The 15,888-nt window shown below is 49.7% G+C and overlaps 1 protein-coding gene across 6 annotated transcripts in view; it reads right to left on the bottom strand.

The window, feature by feature from the left end:
- Nucleotides 1-5,265: 5,265 nt before the first annotated feature.
- The window catches only part of LOC147888524 (dentin sialophosphoprotein-like protein), a 100,338-nt gene continuing 89,715 nt past the window's right edge, over nucleotides 5,266-15,888 (bottom strand). For 2 of the 6 annotated variants that reach the window (XM_087392819.1, XM_087392818.1), the window contains 2 exons: nucleotides 6,221-6,278; nucleotides 5,267-5,776 (listed from right to left, as the gene is read on the bottom strand). In XM_087392819.1, coding sequence (XP_087248945.1) covers nucleotides 5,610-5,776; nucleotides 6,221-6,278 — 225 coding nt within the window. In that variant the 3' untranslated portion in view covers nucleotides 5,267-5,609. Of the gene's footprint in view, nucleotides 5,777-6,220; nucleotides 6,279-15,888 lie in introns of all 6 variants that reach the window. The other 4 variants (XM_087392816.1, XM_087392820.1, XM_087392821.1 and 1 more) reach the window with 3 other exon arrangements.

Raw genomic sequence — 15,888 nt, 5'->3', positions numbered from 1 at the left:
CTAGGTGGTTTCGATGGTGAATAATCTACAATCCATGCATCAATGAATGGTCGCCACTAGCTCAATCCCAACCCTCCGAGCCCAATACTACCTAGAAGCTACGGCCAAGCTTGACCTAGGCTTTAATGGAGAAAAGCCAAGCATAAAGTGCACGGAACTACCATGGGCTAGCCAAAGATCCATACCATGTTGTCTCGACCAATCGTCCATCATATGGGTATACTTGGTGCTCCACCATCATGTTGAACAGCTTAAGGGAGGTGAAGTGGAGGATTTGAACTCGGTGGGTGCAAGATCCCATGGTGCTAATGCCCCCTTTTTAAGGCTGGAGGATCAGAATGGTCAGCTCTCCAAATAGTTCCAAGGTCCCAGCCACCAAAACTCCCTCGGTAAAGGTCAGCCCGAATGCATGTGGAGGTCCGAGGACTCAATCTCAGAGTCCCCGCTCACCAAAGGTATGAGAAGAAGCTGCATCCTGTGTGCCCAAACCACTGCCCTACTACCATGGAGAGGGTAGCATAGAAGCCGTTGCCTTCCCCTTACTCATAGAAGAGGAGTCCATCATCTAGCCTCATGAGATGCCTTAGGAAGAGGTCTCGGACGAGGTTGCTCTATTGTCTATGAGGGATCCAAGGGGATTAGGAAAGGCGACTGAGCAAGGTCTGACGCTGTCTTAGTCGTTGCAAGTCATTGCGGGCGGTGAAGCCTAAGGTCTCTGCAACTCCCTCTCTTATCTCTGAGGAGGGCTCGAGGGCACTTGTGCTCTAAGAGTCTCTAATGCCTGCTCTCGGTACTACGAGGGGTTCGGTGGGGAGCGGGAAGTTTCTCCTCTAGAGGGTCCTAAAGAATGTCTTGAAGTCGAAGGCTCTCTCTCTGGGTCACGTTGTACGCCTATCTGTGGGCCACCGACATGGTCTCCTTGTGCCTATGCCACTACCTGTGCTTGCCTCTTGTATTTGGCACATTGAAGTTGATTCTTTCTGGCCTATTGCACCGCTTCTTTTTCCCTACCTTAGTCCAGCTTCCCTTCGAAGGCTCAACGCAAGGGGTCTGGGACTCTACCTATTGTCGCAGAATCTAGTGTTGTGTCTTCCTGGATGGTCTCTGAGTCCCACCCTCTCTTGTATCGCTATGTTTTCCCACTGACTCCTATGAGGAGGGATGCGCTCTCCTCAAGCTGCCTCTCGCTCAATCTGTGGCTAGGTGCCCCTTCTACCTTCACCTCAAACACTGTCCTAGTAAATTGGAGACCTCCACACACTGGCAAAAAGTACCTCCCTCCAAGATCTCCAAGAGGTTCACCTCTCAGGCTCTCTATCACAAGCCTAAGCCTAGGGACTTCATGATCTGTCACCACTCCCGATGCCAACTTTGAAGAGTACTCTAAAACTATGCCAAAGGCCCTCCATATGGAGGGAAGTATGGTCGTGTACTCTCTTAGACGCCCGTGGAAGTGGAGCGTCACAAGAAACCGGGGGACATGGTGAGTCGAATCCATGTCCACCATGAATCCATGATACCAAGGAATAAGATACACCAAATGTGGGCCCAAGAGAATAGGTCTCCTCTCCACGAGAGCCAGAGCAGTATCCGAGGAGCCAAGCTAAAGGAGGAAAATACCGCATCCATAAATAGTGACCTCTCAATGTGGTTACCGTCTAATGCCAGGCTGGCTTAGGTCCAATCCTTGATCAGTATTCTCGAGGGAGTGAGGCCAACTATCCTACCTACAACTGCCCTGTCTTTAAGAAGATTCACTGCCTGCTATACCTTTTGCTTATCCAACGGTGAAATAAGAACTTTGACAGCAGAGGGGATCGAGGGTGTTGCCATAGAGGAGCCCCTCTGGCCACACCAAAGGTCACCACCAAAGAATCAGATCACTGAGATAAGCCATAAACTGCACCCCCCACTGAAAGGCGGGAATTAGGAAGAAGAGGGTGAAGAGAGGAGGGAAAGCGCCCATGAGGAAAAAGGTCCGCCACGAATGCCACAACCATGTCACCACCGAGGAAGAGCCTCTAGCTGAAACTTTGGATAGGAGAAGACTTGGAGGTGATTCAGTAGAGGAAGGTTGAAAGAGAGCCTCTCAGAATTGCTTGCATAAGCAAGCTCAAGCTCTCAAAACAACGATGAGAATGGAAAGGACAAGAGCTAGTTCGAGGCTCAACCTTCAATGAAAGGACTGGCTGTTACATCGAAAAAAGTTTGGCTAGCTGAACACTTCTCATAAGTCCCGGTGCAAGAGGCTGTAGAGGGATAAAACGCTGAAGAAGATGGCCACTCGATGTGCTGATGGGATTACTGGGCTAGTCGTACAATTTGTGGCAAGCTTGGATGCAAGAGCAATACCTGAAGCGAGCACAAGACCTATCTACAACCAACCCTTGGAAGGCAGGCTACTATACAAGGCGACCACAACCCGTGGACCATGGCAACAAACTCGCGCTTCACCAAAATATAGCACAAAGGGGCTGCAAGCACTGCTCGCCCCCTTGTAGAGGGTCTCGCGCGATCAAGAATCATAGTGGTCTCAAATGGGTCATCAACATACGCATTACTCTCGATGGGAACACATTCATGTAATTGAAGCAACATCTCTTAATGCCAAATGATTGTTTGAGCAAGTACAAGTAATCCTTGAGTACATGGAAGTGAAAAGAGTCTTTAAAGTAATACAAAACATGGCTTTTATTGTAGAGACATTTTTCATAGGATATATAGTAATATTGTATGGACAGTGTGTGCCACCCATTCATTCGATTTACTTCTTCAAGACTTGGGGGGGTGACCAATAAGTACAAAGGGACTGGGAGACGGAAGAGGCAAGATGAGCATTAAAAGCCTCTTGATAATTGCACTATACTTTTTTCACTTGACGTCCCTTAAGCAATACTCCCCGGCTCCTGTCCCTTATGCTATCATCGGTTTCCCTCTATTTCACCCCTCTTCTCTCCCAAGCAGCACTTCCCTAATTATTGGAATTACCATTTTTTGTTGGGTAGGCACCACATTTATCTATAATATATTAAGAAGACTAAACGGTTACGACCATCGAACGAATATTGACCATTAGATTAGATCAAAGTGATAGATACCCTTGGATGCATTTCTTGGGCACAGGGAGTCACCGTTTCAATTCTTCTAAAGCCTGGATCCTGTGACCCTCTACCATTTCTCGAAGCTTGAATTGTGTGATTCACAAATCATGCGATCCGCAAACTTGTTTCTAAGCACACCCTGGAGTTTGGGAGGCCCAAGATGAGGCCATGGAACTCAAAACCGATGAAGTCATTCCCCAGACAACGGTAGTAGGAGCAGTTGCAGCACAGGTAAGAAACACGATATCATCATACACGCATGGATAGATCATTAGGGATGCAAAGAAACCAGCAAGGAGGAAGGCACCCTTTTTGAGGCAAGCAGATTTTGCAACAAGAGTCCAAATTGCACGACAGATTGGAAGAGTCTACCTTACAACATCAAAATCTCTGTGAAATTCCCATAGCCGCGGGAGACCTAGCATGCCAACCTCATTCTCTATCATTTCATAAGATTTCTATGAGCACAAAGGCATGATGGCATCCACCCAATCGTCAGCACTCAGAGGAATTCTTTACCATCTCCACTACTTGAGCTTGTTTATCAAAATTGTCCCCTTAGCTTTATGTAGTTGCAATTCTGCGCTCAACGATCAAAATGGTAACCAGATGGCCATCCAAACCTATCGTCGCACGCTTGTCAACATTTTTCATGAGGACAGAGAGAGAAGAGATAGTATGTGTGTCTGTGAAAGAGAGAGAGAGAGAGCTTCAGAGAACGAGAGAATCTGGATGGATTTTCCCATGGAGACTGCCCTTCATGCATCCTCCTTTCTCTTGGCTTCCCCATCTGCCCAACAAACCTCTGCCTCCCCTCGTGGACTCCCTTTTGTGGACTGCATAGACACTCACTAGCAAAGCTCCATGTCTTGCTTTTCTGAAAATGTTTGACAAATTCGAAAAGATGAACTTGTCTCAATGGCAAGTGATGGTGTCCACTAATGGAGGTCTGCAAGGATTCTACTATACATCGTGATCATAGAAGCTAGCATTGGCAGTCACGGCATTGTGCTGCATGTCGTCGAGAATGTGAAAAGAATTGGAATCGGAACTGGTTTTTTGTTGTAAAAAGATTGGGCGTGGTATACGGAGAGTGGCTTCTACCCTACACGTTTTTTATCAATCGGGCTCTTCTATCCATTTAGAACATTCATCACAAACTAAATCAAGAAGACCTGAACCATCTATGAGGTCCAACCGAGCTGATTGACTTTTCCATCATCGCTGCTGATCCATGACGTTCCGTATGTATTCTGATTTTCTATATGTCTGCAGGGATTTGAAGACCACCATTAGTGAAGACGATGTTGTTGCAGGACATGTGTTAACCGAGGCTATGTGCCTTCAAAATCCTTGTTGGCCGTCAGTGGACATATGAAAGACAGTCGTTCTTACTGCAGGAGGCATTCCTAGGGTGGTTCATTCAAACTCTATAAGATGGAGCTTTCCAAACCTGGGCAATGTCTGTAGGAAATCATTTTTTTCCAATGTTCTGCATCTCTATAGGGGGCCCACATTGCTTTGTGACCTGCAAGCAGTCAACAAACAGCAATCTACCTCTAATTTCTATGTCCATTCGTCCGAAAACATCTCAAGAATGTGCTTGCTTTGATCATAACCGCATATTGTAATCCTACGAAGCTTAACAAGTTTTAGAACAGGAATGCGGACCGTGGCTTGCCATGGGTTGCAAACTCGTACGTATTGATACATTTTCTTATCGCACAGAATTCATGTGTGTATGAGTAGAATCTTGTGTGATTTGCTGATTGGTAGTAGGTTCTGTGCTCAATCCTCCAGATCCAGAAGGGAAGTAAAATCCACTATTGGAGCAGCATCCAAGCCTTCAACTATCTCAATTATACTACATCGAGAGTAAATCAGCCATCAGATTTCCCGTTAACACTGGTATTGGCCAAGGCGGGCAAATCATGTACAATGTACGGCATGTCATTTGGGTGCATTCTCTTGTAATCATTTGAAAAAACAGTTTGAGACAATGATAGCACTAGTTTCTTTACAAACTAACTTTTTAGTAGCAGCAAATTCTTTAAAGTTCTGGGTGAAAAACTTGAGCCTAGGAATGTCAGAGTACACTCGCAAGTATCAAATCCTTAAAACTCAAAAAGTATCCCAGTATCCCAGCTAACTGGTTACGTCTAGAAAGGTAATAAATTAACTTGAGCTGGAACTCACTAAAACACGACACTAGACTTGGGAAGAAGACGATCTTCAATTTTGGTTGTTTCCTACTACTGCACCCAGCAGGAACAGCAAAGACCATGTCTGAATAGAACAAATTAGCTTCAACAAACAAAAATTAGCAGAATGGATTTTACGAGGAAGACTATATCCTCAACTCTGCACAAGTTGTCGTTAACACTTCTGGCAAACATGATGTGCTATGTCAAATATTATACAGCCCATAATCAAATACCAAACAAGGAAAGTAAGCATGCAAAGTAGCCACCTTTCACTACTACGCCAGAATCATCTCAGCTGATCTTCCTAGTCAACTACTTTTTCATACAAACGAAATTTGGTTCCTCTCTCCACCATCCTATTTTTTCTTGGTGAGGAGCTCAGAAGCAGCATCACAAAGTCGTTTCTGCAATTTCCTTGCCCCAGCCTCAGCAGGTGGTTTGAAATCAAAATGCCCTGCAGAAAAGTAGAATCTGCTACCATTGTGATATGGCTTTGAAAAGCAAAATTCATTTTAAAAAAATAAACAAACTCGCTCTAAACATTTACTGAAATAAATAGGTGAGAACTTATGAGGATTCATGATGTCACATTCACAACAGGAAACATTATTACTTAGAACATAACAGAAAGGTTCATCCCCCCCCCCCCCCCCCAAAAAAAAAAGAAAAAAAATGGAAAAAAAACAAAAAATAAAAAAGGTGGAAAATAAACTTATCAGCATTCATCATGTCACCTTCATGACAGGAACTGTGGTTACTTAGAAGATAATGAATTGCCCTTTTTCCTTCATACTTTAGACTACTACTTCAATTGATAGTTTCCTTTAGACTACTACTTGGCAAGTATGTGTATAATCAAGGGGGGAGATTCCTTCGAAACATGTCCAATAAAGGATAAATTCTGGGACCAATCACCTGTGTCACACTTAAGAGTGTCCTCCGAGCCATTCATGATAGCAATTATCCCACCATCCTGTCATAGCCAAAAAACGAACCAAAGTGATGTAAAATTAAGCCATGCTCACAGAAGGAAGTGCTTTGATAAACAGATTTTTCAATACCAGGGATACCGAAACCTGCAATCCAACGGTCACATATCCATCTCAGATGTAAACTTTAGCATCGATCACAGTATCTTGCAAGACTTGGTAGCTATTCAAGCTCTTTGAAGTTTCGTTTTGAAACAGAGCTCAAACACTTATAAGACATAGATAGAATTAGATGGTGATGATAATGGGCACAAAGATGATCATGATGACAATACTTCCTGCACCTGACAGATAATGAAAATGATGGCATGCAAGATGGTGACAAGCAGGCTAGCAGCAAAGATGTTCAATGTCTAGTCTTTTATGGGACCAGAAAATACCCTTACAATGAGTATCAGCAACCTATCCAACAGCTTGTTGTTGCCTGCAGTTGTAAATAAATAAGGTAGCTGGAATTGATGCCTGACCTTAAACTTGTTCTAATGTTTGTCTCTAATAAAGGGGGAAAGAGGCCTAATTAGGGGTAGCCCCAAGGGCAAAAAAGGGAAGTTGAAAGGGCTAAAAATTGGAGATAGTAGGGGGGGAACTATGTATGTACTATTTAGACTCTTGTGTTGGTACAATTTCATGTTGACCTCTCTCATCTAGTCCTACTTCCATCACCATCCATCCGCTCCCTACCTCAATGTCTATCTCCCACTCTTCCACCCCTCTTAAAGGTCAACCTAGGTAAAACCAAGGTTATGATCTTCAACACCTCTCTGGTAGCTGCACATCAAGAGCAGTTCACCTTTGACCGAGTACCAGTGGAGATTGTTGCATCCTATACATATCTAGGGGTTCTCTTCTACCGCCTGATCTTCACGATACGAGTTCTAGTTTTTTCCATACGGAAGTATGATTGAAGTATGGATCAACCCCTGGGGCAGAATCATACCTGACCCAAAATTTACAACCAAAAAAAAAAACAGCAATATATACATTGTACACATTTAATTGATAGAGAGCTACAAAACTTTCAGTTTCAAACTTGTATTAATTTTAAAGTGAAGAAATTGATTTAAAAATGTTTTCATAAAGGTCTAGGAACCCTGCTTCCCCCCAAAAAAAGGCCGAGTATGATTGCCCCTACCATACGCGTACGGAATAATTATTTCATACGCATATGGTCCAGCCAACCATACGAGTACGGAACCAACTATGGGATCATGCAACAGCCATGCAGGCTCATTTGAGTAGAGGGTATGCCGCATTAGCCAAACTTGAGCATCAATTCTTTCACTTATTATTTCACAACCTCAGTACCAAGTCTCTTCTATTTGATTTGCTTGTCCACCCAACTAGATGTACAGCAGTCCTTTTTGGGGGACAGACCTATCAGAGACAGATTGGCCCTACATATAGAGACTTCAAGTTCTGCTTCTTGCTCGGATGATCCGTAGCAAGCCATCTATCCCATATCAGATCGTACTAGCAGAGTTTGAGGCTGCCCCTCTGCAGCTTGATGTAGTCTTCCAGGTGGTAAATTATCTCCATAGAGTTAGGGACCTTGGTACAAGGACATCCAGACACAGATTGCCATGGCTAGCCCTGACTTCATCAATAACATTGGAGGCAGAGGCAGATCAGAAGAGCTGGTACGCTCGGACATGCAGATGGTTTGCATGCTTGGGATTACAGATGAACATACTGCCACCATTTCAGATAGCCTTGAGGCTTCATCCATTCCCCTCAATAGGAGGTGAACTAGGTTATCAGAGAAGATCTATTCCACACATACAGGGCTTGGTTAGCACCTACTAAGCTTTCGATTAAACTCAGCATCTACAAAGATCACTGCTTACAGATCTCAGAGGAGGGTTTGACCGAACCGCCAGGCTACAACTAGATTCATCTCCCGCATCCACTGAGGATCTCAATTGGTCAGTTCCAGGCATCTTCACACAGGCTACGAGTTGAGACAGTGTTAGCAGAGGGTATTCTGCACTTTATGTGATATGTTAGAGACCAAGACAGAGGATCATTTTGCTTTCAGATGCCCTGTGTACTATCCGTGGACGACACCAGTCTTTTTAGTAGCGATTTTGGCCCACTCAGAGAGTTTATGGCACACCCTAATTAGTGAGGCCCAAAGACATAGATATCATTTTCATATGAGCTCAAAAGAGAGCACAAGAGGGAGCATTAGAGCCCAATCAGAGGACGATTAAAAACTTTTTCTCAGGTGACCCGAGCCAGGGGCAGCAGGGGAGTAGACCTCGTAGAGAGCTAGAGCGCACGACCCAACAAACTTGGACATTCACATGAGGACCGCAAATATCACCTCCCTACTCTTTTGATGTGGCGAGACAGACAATGGGAGTGACAGTGGCACTTGTCAGACAACGAGCTTTCTCTAGCAAGCTATAGAGAAGGGTGGGAGGGACCTAAACAATCTAGACAACAACCATTCATCACTGATTTTCTTTCTCGACAATGCCAGCCCTCACTAGATCCAGAGCCATTGTCGAACAAGATCATCTTGTCTAATACTCAGCCGACTGATGGAGTTAGTCCCACAGACATCATACAAAGGTCCAGTCACCAGAATGGATAGCTGATTGTGCGGTCGACAGCTAGTGGCATCCAATCATGCCCTTTTCATTTTAGGTATCTCGCAGCAACATCACAGTGTATTTATTTATTGTAACACTACCTTGGGGTATGGGTGCCTGTTTCTAGTGGCACCATCCCTTAGCTTTCATTGTATCTGGTTTTTTCTCAATCTCATAGACCCTTTGGTCAGGAGGTTCCACAGCTCCAACATAAGGAGCTTGCTGACGTATGTCATGAAAAGTGGCGTAGCTCTGAGCGGTCAGCCAGTAGTGGAGGAGCGGATAACCATCATGCAGTCAGCCATTGAGGAGACTTCAGATGGGTGGACATTGTGAAACGGAAGCCTAGGAAGGCCAGTGCCTCGGCCACCATTCTTGAGCAGCAGCAAAGAGCCAGTAAGGCCCTCAACAATGAGTCCAAGGATTCCGCATACTTCTACCACTGCCATCAATGATGCTACCAGCTTTGTGACCTCCACCCTAGGAGCCTACGAGCATGGAATTGAGGACACCTAGCATATAGGGAGCTACCCCTCGGGATCAGCTTCTTGTCATCCACTTCAAAGATACTCATGCCGGTCTTGCAACATTATGCAAGCAAACAGTACTACTAGACCAACCAATGAGGACCTCACACCCCTATAGGTGGAAGAGAGACATAACCCTCCTACAACGAGACATTGCCCGCAAAGAGAAGAAGTGGGCGGTGCTTCGGGATGGGTGTCTCTTGATAGAAGCCTAATAGACACCTGGCTGTCCCCCCTGCACAACGGGCAAGGTCTATGAGACTCGGAGCATCGAGACCCCGAATTGCACTACGCTCTTCCCCCATTGGAGGGCCCAATCATTATGCATGCATTGCACACATTTGCATTCTTAAAAGTCTATAACTTCACAAATGGGATAAGTTCATTATTACATCCCCCCTTCCCCTTCCATTCTTTCCTTTTACTAACAAAAGAGAAGAAACGACTTGCTGTAATTTCAAAATAGAGGTTTATTTTACAGAAAAAGACAAGTGTTGTAAGGTTCGTGATACTTATCCAACTCCCGCCTCGTTTGTCTCAAAAAGACAACCCGAATCATGAATGAACACTTATTCCTTCTTCTTCCTTGTTTTTATGCTACAAACTAGTGCACTCACTTTGGGCTGCCTAATTTAAGTGAATCGGAGGTCTCCACACCGTTATAGGGGGTACTTGGTGGGTAGATCAGCCCCTTAAAACCTCGTTCCAACCTAGCTTTCCATTAGGGAGATTGGGGGGTGGGGGGCGTGCCTTTTTTTCATGGTTTAAAGGTTTTAAGGGTATATTCACACCGGGGGTCACCCCATTCTCCGTCCAAAGAGCAAAAAATCTTGAAAGAAGCCATCCCTATAGGCCTCAAAACTCCAATTTCAAGGGGTTAACCTCCATGTTATTCCAAATTTTGAATGCTCAGACATGGATTTCGCAAGTGCTCAGAAAGTCATGCGAGCAAGTGCTTAGAAACTCCAAATTTCAAAGCGCTGGAGGGCTCCTTGTTGGAGTTGCTACTAAACAAAATATATATGAACTCCTTGTTCTCGCTACGAATGCTTGCTTCTTTCAGAAAACCAAGCGGTACTCGCATATCATTGATGCCTCACTCAAAAGATGATGCTTAGTCTCGAATCCGAGTTTACGGTGTAAAGCCTTACACTCATCATCATACTAGCTGTTAAGGTGTGGCTGGCAAGTGGACCAGCTGGTGTGTGTGAAAGCGTGCAGGGTGGCCTCATGAAGGGAGCAAGCAATTTGAGTGGCTTGCTCTTACAGGAGCAGGATGTCATTGAGATTTGTGAGTAAAGTGGAAAGGCATTCAAAGTACCTAGGGAAGAGGCTAGATTAAAGTGGATACCATGATACGTAGTGAGTGCGGGTGGTATTGTGGTGTGTTTCATGTGGCCGGGGATGGATATACTAAAGAGACAATAGTTGTGGTCAAGCTCCTAGTTTTTTCAGCAAGACAGAGAAGTCACTGATATGCGAGGCAAAGGCAGGGGATCCCATGATGTAGTCAGCAATGTTGGAGACTCCCTCATGTAGAAAGCAAGTGAATCAATCCAAGGAAGGCCATCGGTCCAGACATATTATAAATGACAAGGTCACGTATCCTATCTATTTACAAGAAAGCAAACCACGGGCCCAAGACAGATAGGAGGGAGGCCATCTTTTTGGAGAGCTCCTGCGAGCTTCCCCCTCCCCTTCCGTACCTCTACCTCCCTTAGCCCCTCCTCCTCGCCTCGACCTCTCCCGCCCCTACCTCTCCGCCCTCACCTCCCCGCCGCTGCCGCCACGCCCTCCCTCGCAACCCTCGCCTCACCTCCGCCTCACCCCTGCCCTCCGACCTCACCCCCCCCTCGCACCTCCGCTCACCCCCTCGCACCTCCGCCTCACTCCCCCCCTCACTGCTGCCTCTCCGCCCTCACCCCTCACACCCCGCCTCACCCCCGACTCACTCCGCCCCCCCTCGATACGCTCACCCCCTCGCCGCTCCGTCCCCTCCCCCCCTCGCCCTTCCGCTCCACCCCGCCCCGCCACCACTCCGCTCACCCCCCGCCTCCCGTTTCGCCCCCCCCACCCCTCGCCTTACCGCCCCCGCCGCCTCTCCGCCCTTCCGCTCCACCACCGCCTTCCCTTCCCGCCCTCCGCCCCCGCCCCCCCCGCCCCTTCGCTCCACCCCGCCCCTTCCGTCCCACCCCTTCCCCCCGCCCACCGTCCGTCCTCCCGCCCCACTCCGCCTCTCCCCCGCTTCCGTTCCCGCCTCCCCACCTCACCCGCTCTCCGCCCCCACTCCTCCACCTCGCGCCACCTCCGCTTCCTGCCCTCCCATCCCGCTTCCTCCGCCCTCCGCCCTCCATCCTTCCCGCCACACCCAAGCTCCACCCTCCCGCATCTATCCCCCCCCTTTTTTGGGTGGCAGCCTCTTCCTCTTCGGAAGCCTCGCAGTTTGTCTTGGCGGTATGGCGGCTCCCTGCCCGGAACCGGAGGCCCAGTCGGACCCTCCCTCTCCAGATGCCTACCGCATCATCCTGACAGAGCAACAATCATCTCGGGTTCAGGAGGTTGCCAATGACTTTGCCCTTACCTCTGTTTATGGCAGAGTCATTGGACATTCCCCCTCCAGATCAGCCATCAGGGACTGGCTCCAGTCCACTCTCATGCTAGAGGACGGCCATATTGAGGAGGTGGCCCTTATGGGAAGGGGCATCTTCTGGCTCAAACTCTCCAATGCGAAAGCTGCGAGCAACCTGATTGCTGGCTCCCCCACGTCAGTGGATGGAAAGATTATCATGATAGTCCCGTGGTACCGTGGATTCAGCGCAGCGGATTTTGATGCTCGGTTCCGTATACCTCGCCATCCAGTGACGCTAGTTTTTCCAGGTCTTGCTACTGAGCTGCGGTCGATTGTCAGGGACCTGGGCTCCCACTTTGGCTGGGTTATGCACGATACTTTCGCTGATGCGGTAACTACGGCAGGAGCCCCCCGAGTCCGTGTGGCTGTGGCAGATCCTGCGACTCTCCCGGCAGTGATCGAGATCGTGACAGATGCCGACAGCATCACCCAGAGCATGGTAGTCACCGGACAGCCAGGACAGGGTCTGAGGTGTCACGGCTTTGGGCACTTGGCGGCTGTTTGTCCACGCTTCGCCAGCTCTTCTCGGCCTCCCCCGCCCCCTCCCTCTCCGCCCCCTCCTCCCCCCTCCGGGCAGCCACGCCAGGAGGAGCAGAGGTAGCCGGAGTCCGGACCAGAGTTAGCTGGCAGCTGGACTGAGGTTAGAAGGAAAAGAGGAAAGAACAAGAAGATTTCTGATAAAGGCAAGGAGGCAGAGGTTACCCAACCTGCAGCAGCACCTCAGAGACCTGACAGGCAGCCGCCCCAGGGACCTGGGAGAGCATCTTCTTCGACGGTAGCCCGCCCTCCACTGCCTCAGGTCCCCCTCTCTTCCACTCCCCAACCTCTTCCCACTCAGCCCCAGCCCATCCCCCAGCTGCACCCCATTTCTCCCGACCCGCAGCTTCAGCCCCCTCCTCGTCCTCCTCAGTCTCCTCCCCCTGCTTCTCAGGCCCAGTTCCAGATGCATCCCCATCCCTCCCCCCCCCGGCCTCTTTCAGCTCTCCCGCAGAGCTAGCTGCACCGACGGTTCCTCAGCCGAGGGCAGCCCCCGCTCCCCCTCCTCCTCCGCTAGTCGCCCCTGAGGACTCTGAGTTGCCTATTCCCCAGCCTCCTCCCCCTCCCACTCCGCTGGCAGGACACCCTGAGTCTACACCACCGCCGGAGCAGGCTTCTCTGTCCGCTAGCCCCTCAGTGGCAGACTCTGACGGGCCTCAGCTTCAGGAGAGAGAGCTCCCCCGCGACTTTTACAGATCTCGCCCCTGGGACTACTTGGATGTGGCCGACCTCGGGACCTTCCCTGCTTGCCTCGACATCAGTATCTTCCTGCTCCGCAAAGGGGCGGATGGGAAGATAGCCGCCTTGGCCCCTAGGGATGGCCCCAGCTTTGCTTTCACGTTCCTTAGCGACGGCACCGAGACCTGGACAGATGACTCGGTCTGGGAGGCTCTCAGGGAGCAGACGCATGCTCAGGTTTGCTCCTGGATAGGCCCGTCCGGTGGGCAGCTTCTCGAGACTCAGTGGTCCGAGGGTGACGTGCGCCTGCGGTGGCGTTGCGCCGCCAAACGCTTCAGACTGATTGTGATCCTCAGGCCCCCCCTGTCTTGGCCCCTCCCCCAAGATGTCAGAGCCTGGACTCTTCAGAAACTCCGTGTCTTCTATGGGATGTCCACCTCAGAGATCTCGAGCTGGCTCGAGAAAGCTTTCGTTCATGGTACCAAAGGCCTCTCGCCTTTGCTGAAGGTGTTGAAGGACGGGCAAGACGACCCCGCTTCCCCCTCCAAACCTTCCCATAAGCGTCAGCGCCTCCACTCCGAAATGTCAGCTTCTTCGACTTCGACCGCGAGCAGACAGTTGTTCGCAGCCTCCCAGTCCTCACCATGAGCCTACACCTCGTATCCTGGAATGTGAACGGGTTTCACTCTTCTGGCACCCGTGGTCCTAGGAAGCTCATTTTGAGACAGGAACTTCAGCCAGCAGTGATTGGTCGTTTGGATGTACTTCTGCTCCAGGAGCACAAGCTTTCTGCGGCTCACTCCCGTAGATGCGGGAAGATTCTCCCGACGAGCAGCTAGCCCAAGGAGTTTTCGGTCATGGCATGTTGATACCAGGCCGTGCCCTTTGGGTAGGCCTGGAACTGGAGGGCTCCAGAGTTGGAATCCTCAACATTTATGCTCCCACAGATCTCCGTTGCAGAGCCACTTTCTGGAGGACACTTACAGGGATTCTCCCAGACATGGATTCCTGGATTGTTGGAGATGACTTCAACAATCTGGAGACCTTGGAGGACCAGCAGGGCAGAGGACCGGAGTTTATAGGTATGTCTCAGGCAGAGCAGTCCGCTTGGGACTCTTTTATCTTTGCGACAGGAGGTAGGGACAATTGGCGAGACCCGTCCTTCCGGCGTTGGCACGGGAGCTTGGACTTCTCGTGGGGCTTCCGCAGGGAAGGAGGCAGACTCCTGGAGAGGCTGGATAGATTTTATGTTAGTGATTTGGCCATCAGCAGAGGCGGTCAGGCGGGTATAGTTCCAGGGACGACACTTTCCGACCATGCGCCTGTGCTCTTATCATTAGACTCGGCAGCTCAGGCCCTTCCCCCCCGCTCATGCCGGATTCCCGACTCCATTTTCTCGAGGGAGGACGTGCGCAGCAATATATGCAGTCTTTGGGACAGAGACTGGGGCGAGTGCGTGGATCTGGTTGATTCGGTGGCGTAGGCTTTGCAGGAGTCCAGCCAGATCTGCCAGCTCGCAGCCCTACAGGTTCGACAGGAATGGTGGGGAAGAGAGAGAGCTCTTCGGAGGGACCTCGCCTCCATTCAGCAACTCCAGCAAGCATCCCCGGGCTCGGAGGAGCTTCGGATCCAGGCCCTTCGAGCTAGAGCCCTTCTTGAGGAGACACTCCAGCGTCGCTCAGAGTTTTCCTATCACGCCTCTCTCTCCTTCTGGGCTCGGAAGGGTGACCGGATGTGCAGGGAGTTCTTCAGGACGCATGGCCAGAGAGCTGCAGGTGATCAGATTCGGAGTCTCAGGACAGCGGAGGGACACATCGTTACAGATCCGAGAGAGGTCTTGGGGTTGGCCACCGACTTCTACAGGACCCTTTTTCAGCAGGAGCCGCTTGCCCCTCGTACTCGACGTTCCCGTGAGGAGGTGTGGAGGCACACTCCATCCCTGGTCCAGCCTAGCATGCAGGCGACGTTGTTGGCACCGTTCACCACGGATGAGATGCTGGAGGCCTTGATGGCCATCGATGGGCAGAAATGCAAAGGTGAGGATGGGCTATCCCGGGCATTCTTCACCTCCTTCTGGGACCAGATCCATCAGCCCCTCCTAGCAGCTCTTCAGAGGATTTTCGTCATGGCGCCCGATCACTCTCCTTACCACTGCCTACAAAATCCTCGCCAAGATGATCAGCGCCAGAGTTCGGCCTCTACTCCCAGACCTCATTCATGACACTCAGACAGGCTTTGTCCAGGATCGCAGTATCCTGGATAATGTCTTCACCTTTTCAGAGGCGGCGGAGTGGGCTCAGCACAGCGGATCACACCTTGCCATCCTACTTCTCGACTTTGAGAAGGCCTACGATCGAGTGGACTGGTCCTTTCTGGAGGGGACTCTGGAGCGGCTAGGTTTCCCAGCAGGTTGGATTCAGGGTATTTCAGCTTTGTACAGAACAGCTTCTAGCAGAGTCATCATTGGCGGCAGGATGGGTGAGCGTTTTAGCTTGGAGAGATCAGTGCATCAGAGCTGCCCCCTTGCTCCTTACCTGTTTCTCTTCTTCGCCGAGGCTATGACTTACTACCTTCGGGCGAGGTCTACAGGGATCAGGGGTGTTCGCCTTCCACTCCGGGAGGACACGGA

This window comes from Dipteris shenzhenensis, chromosome 21, assembly GCF_047967505.1.
Source record: "Dipteris shenzhenensis isolate YYH24624 ecotype China chromosome 21, Dip_SZ_1.0, whole genome shotgun sequence".
Classification (NCBI taxonomy): Eukaryota; Viridiplantae; Streptophyta; class Polypodiopsida; order Gleicheniales; family Dipteridaceae; genus Dipteris; species Dipteris shenzhenensis.
The sequence above is the reverse complement of the archived record's forward strand: the minus strand, read 5'-3'. Positions and strand labels throughout refer to the sequence as shown.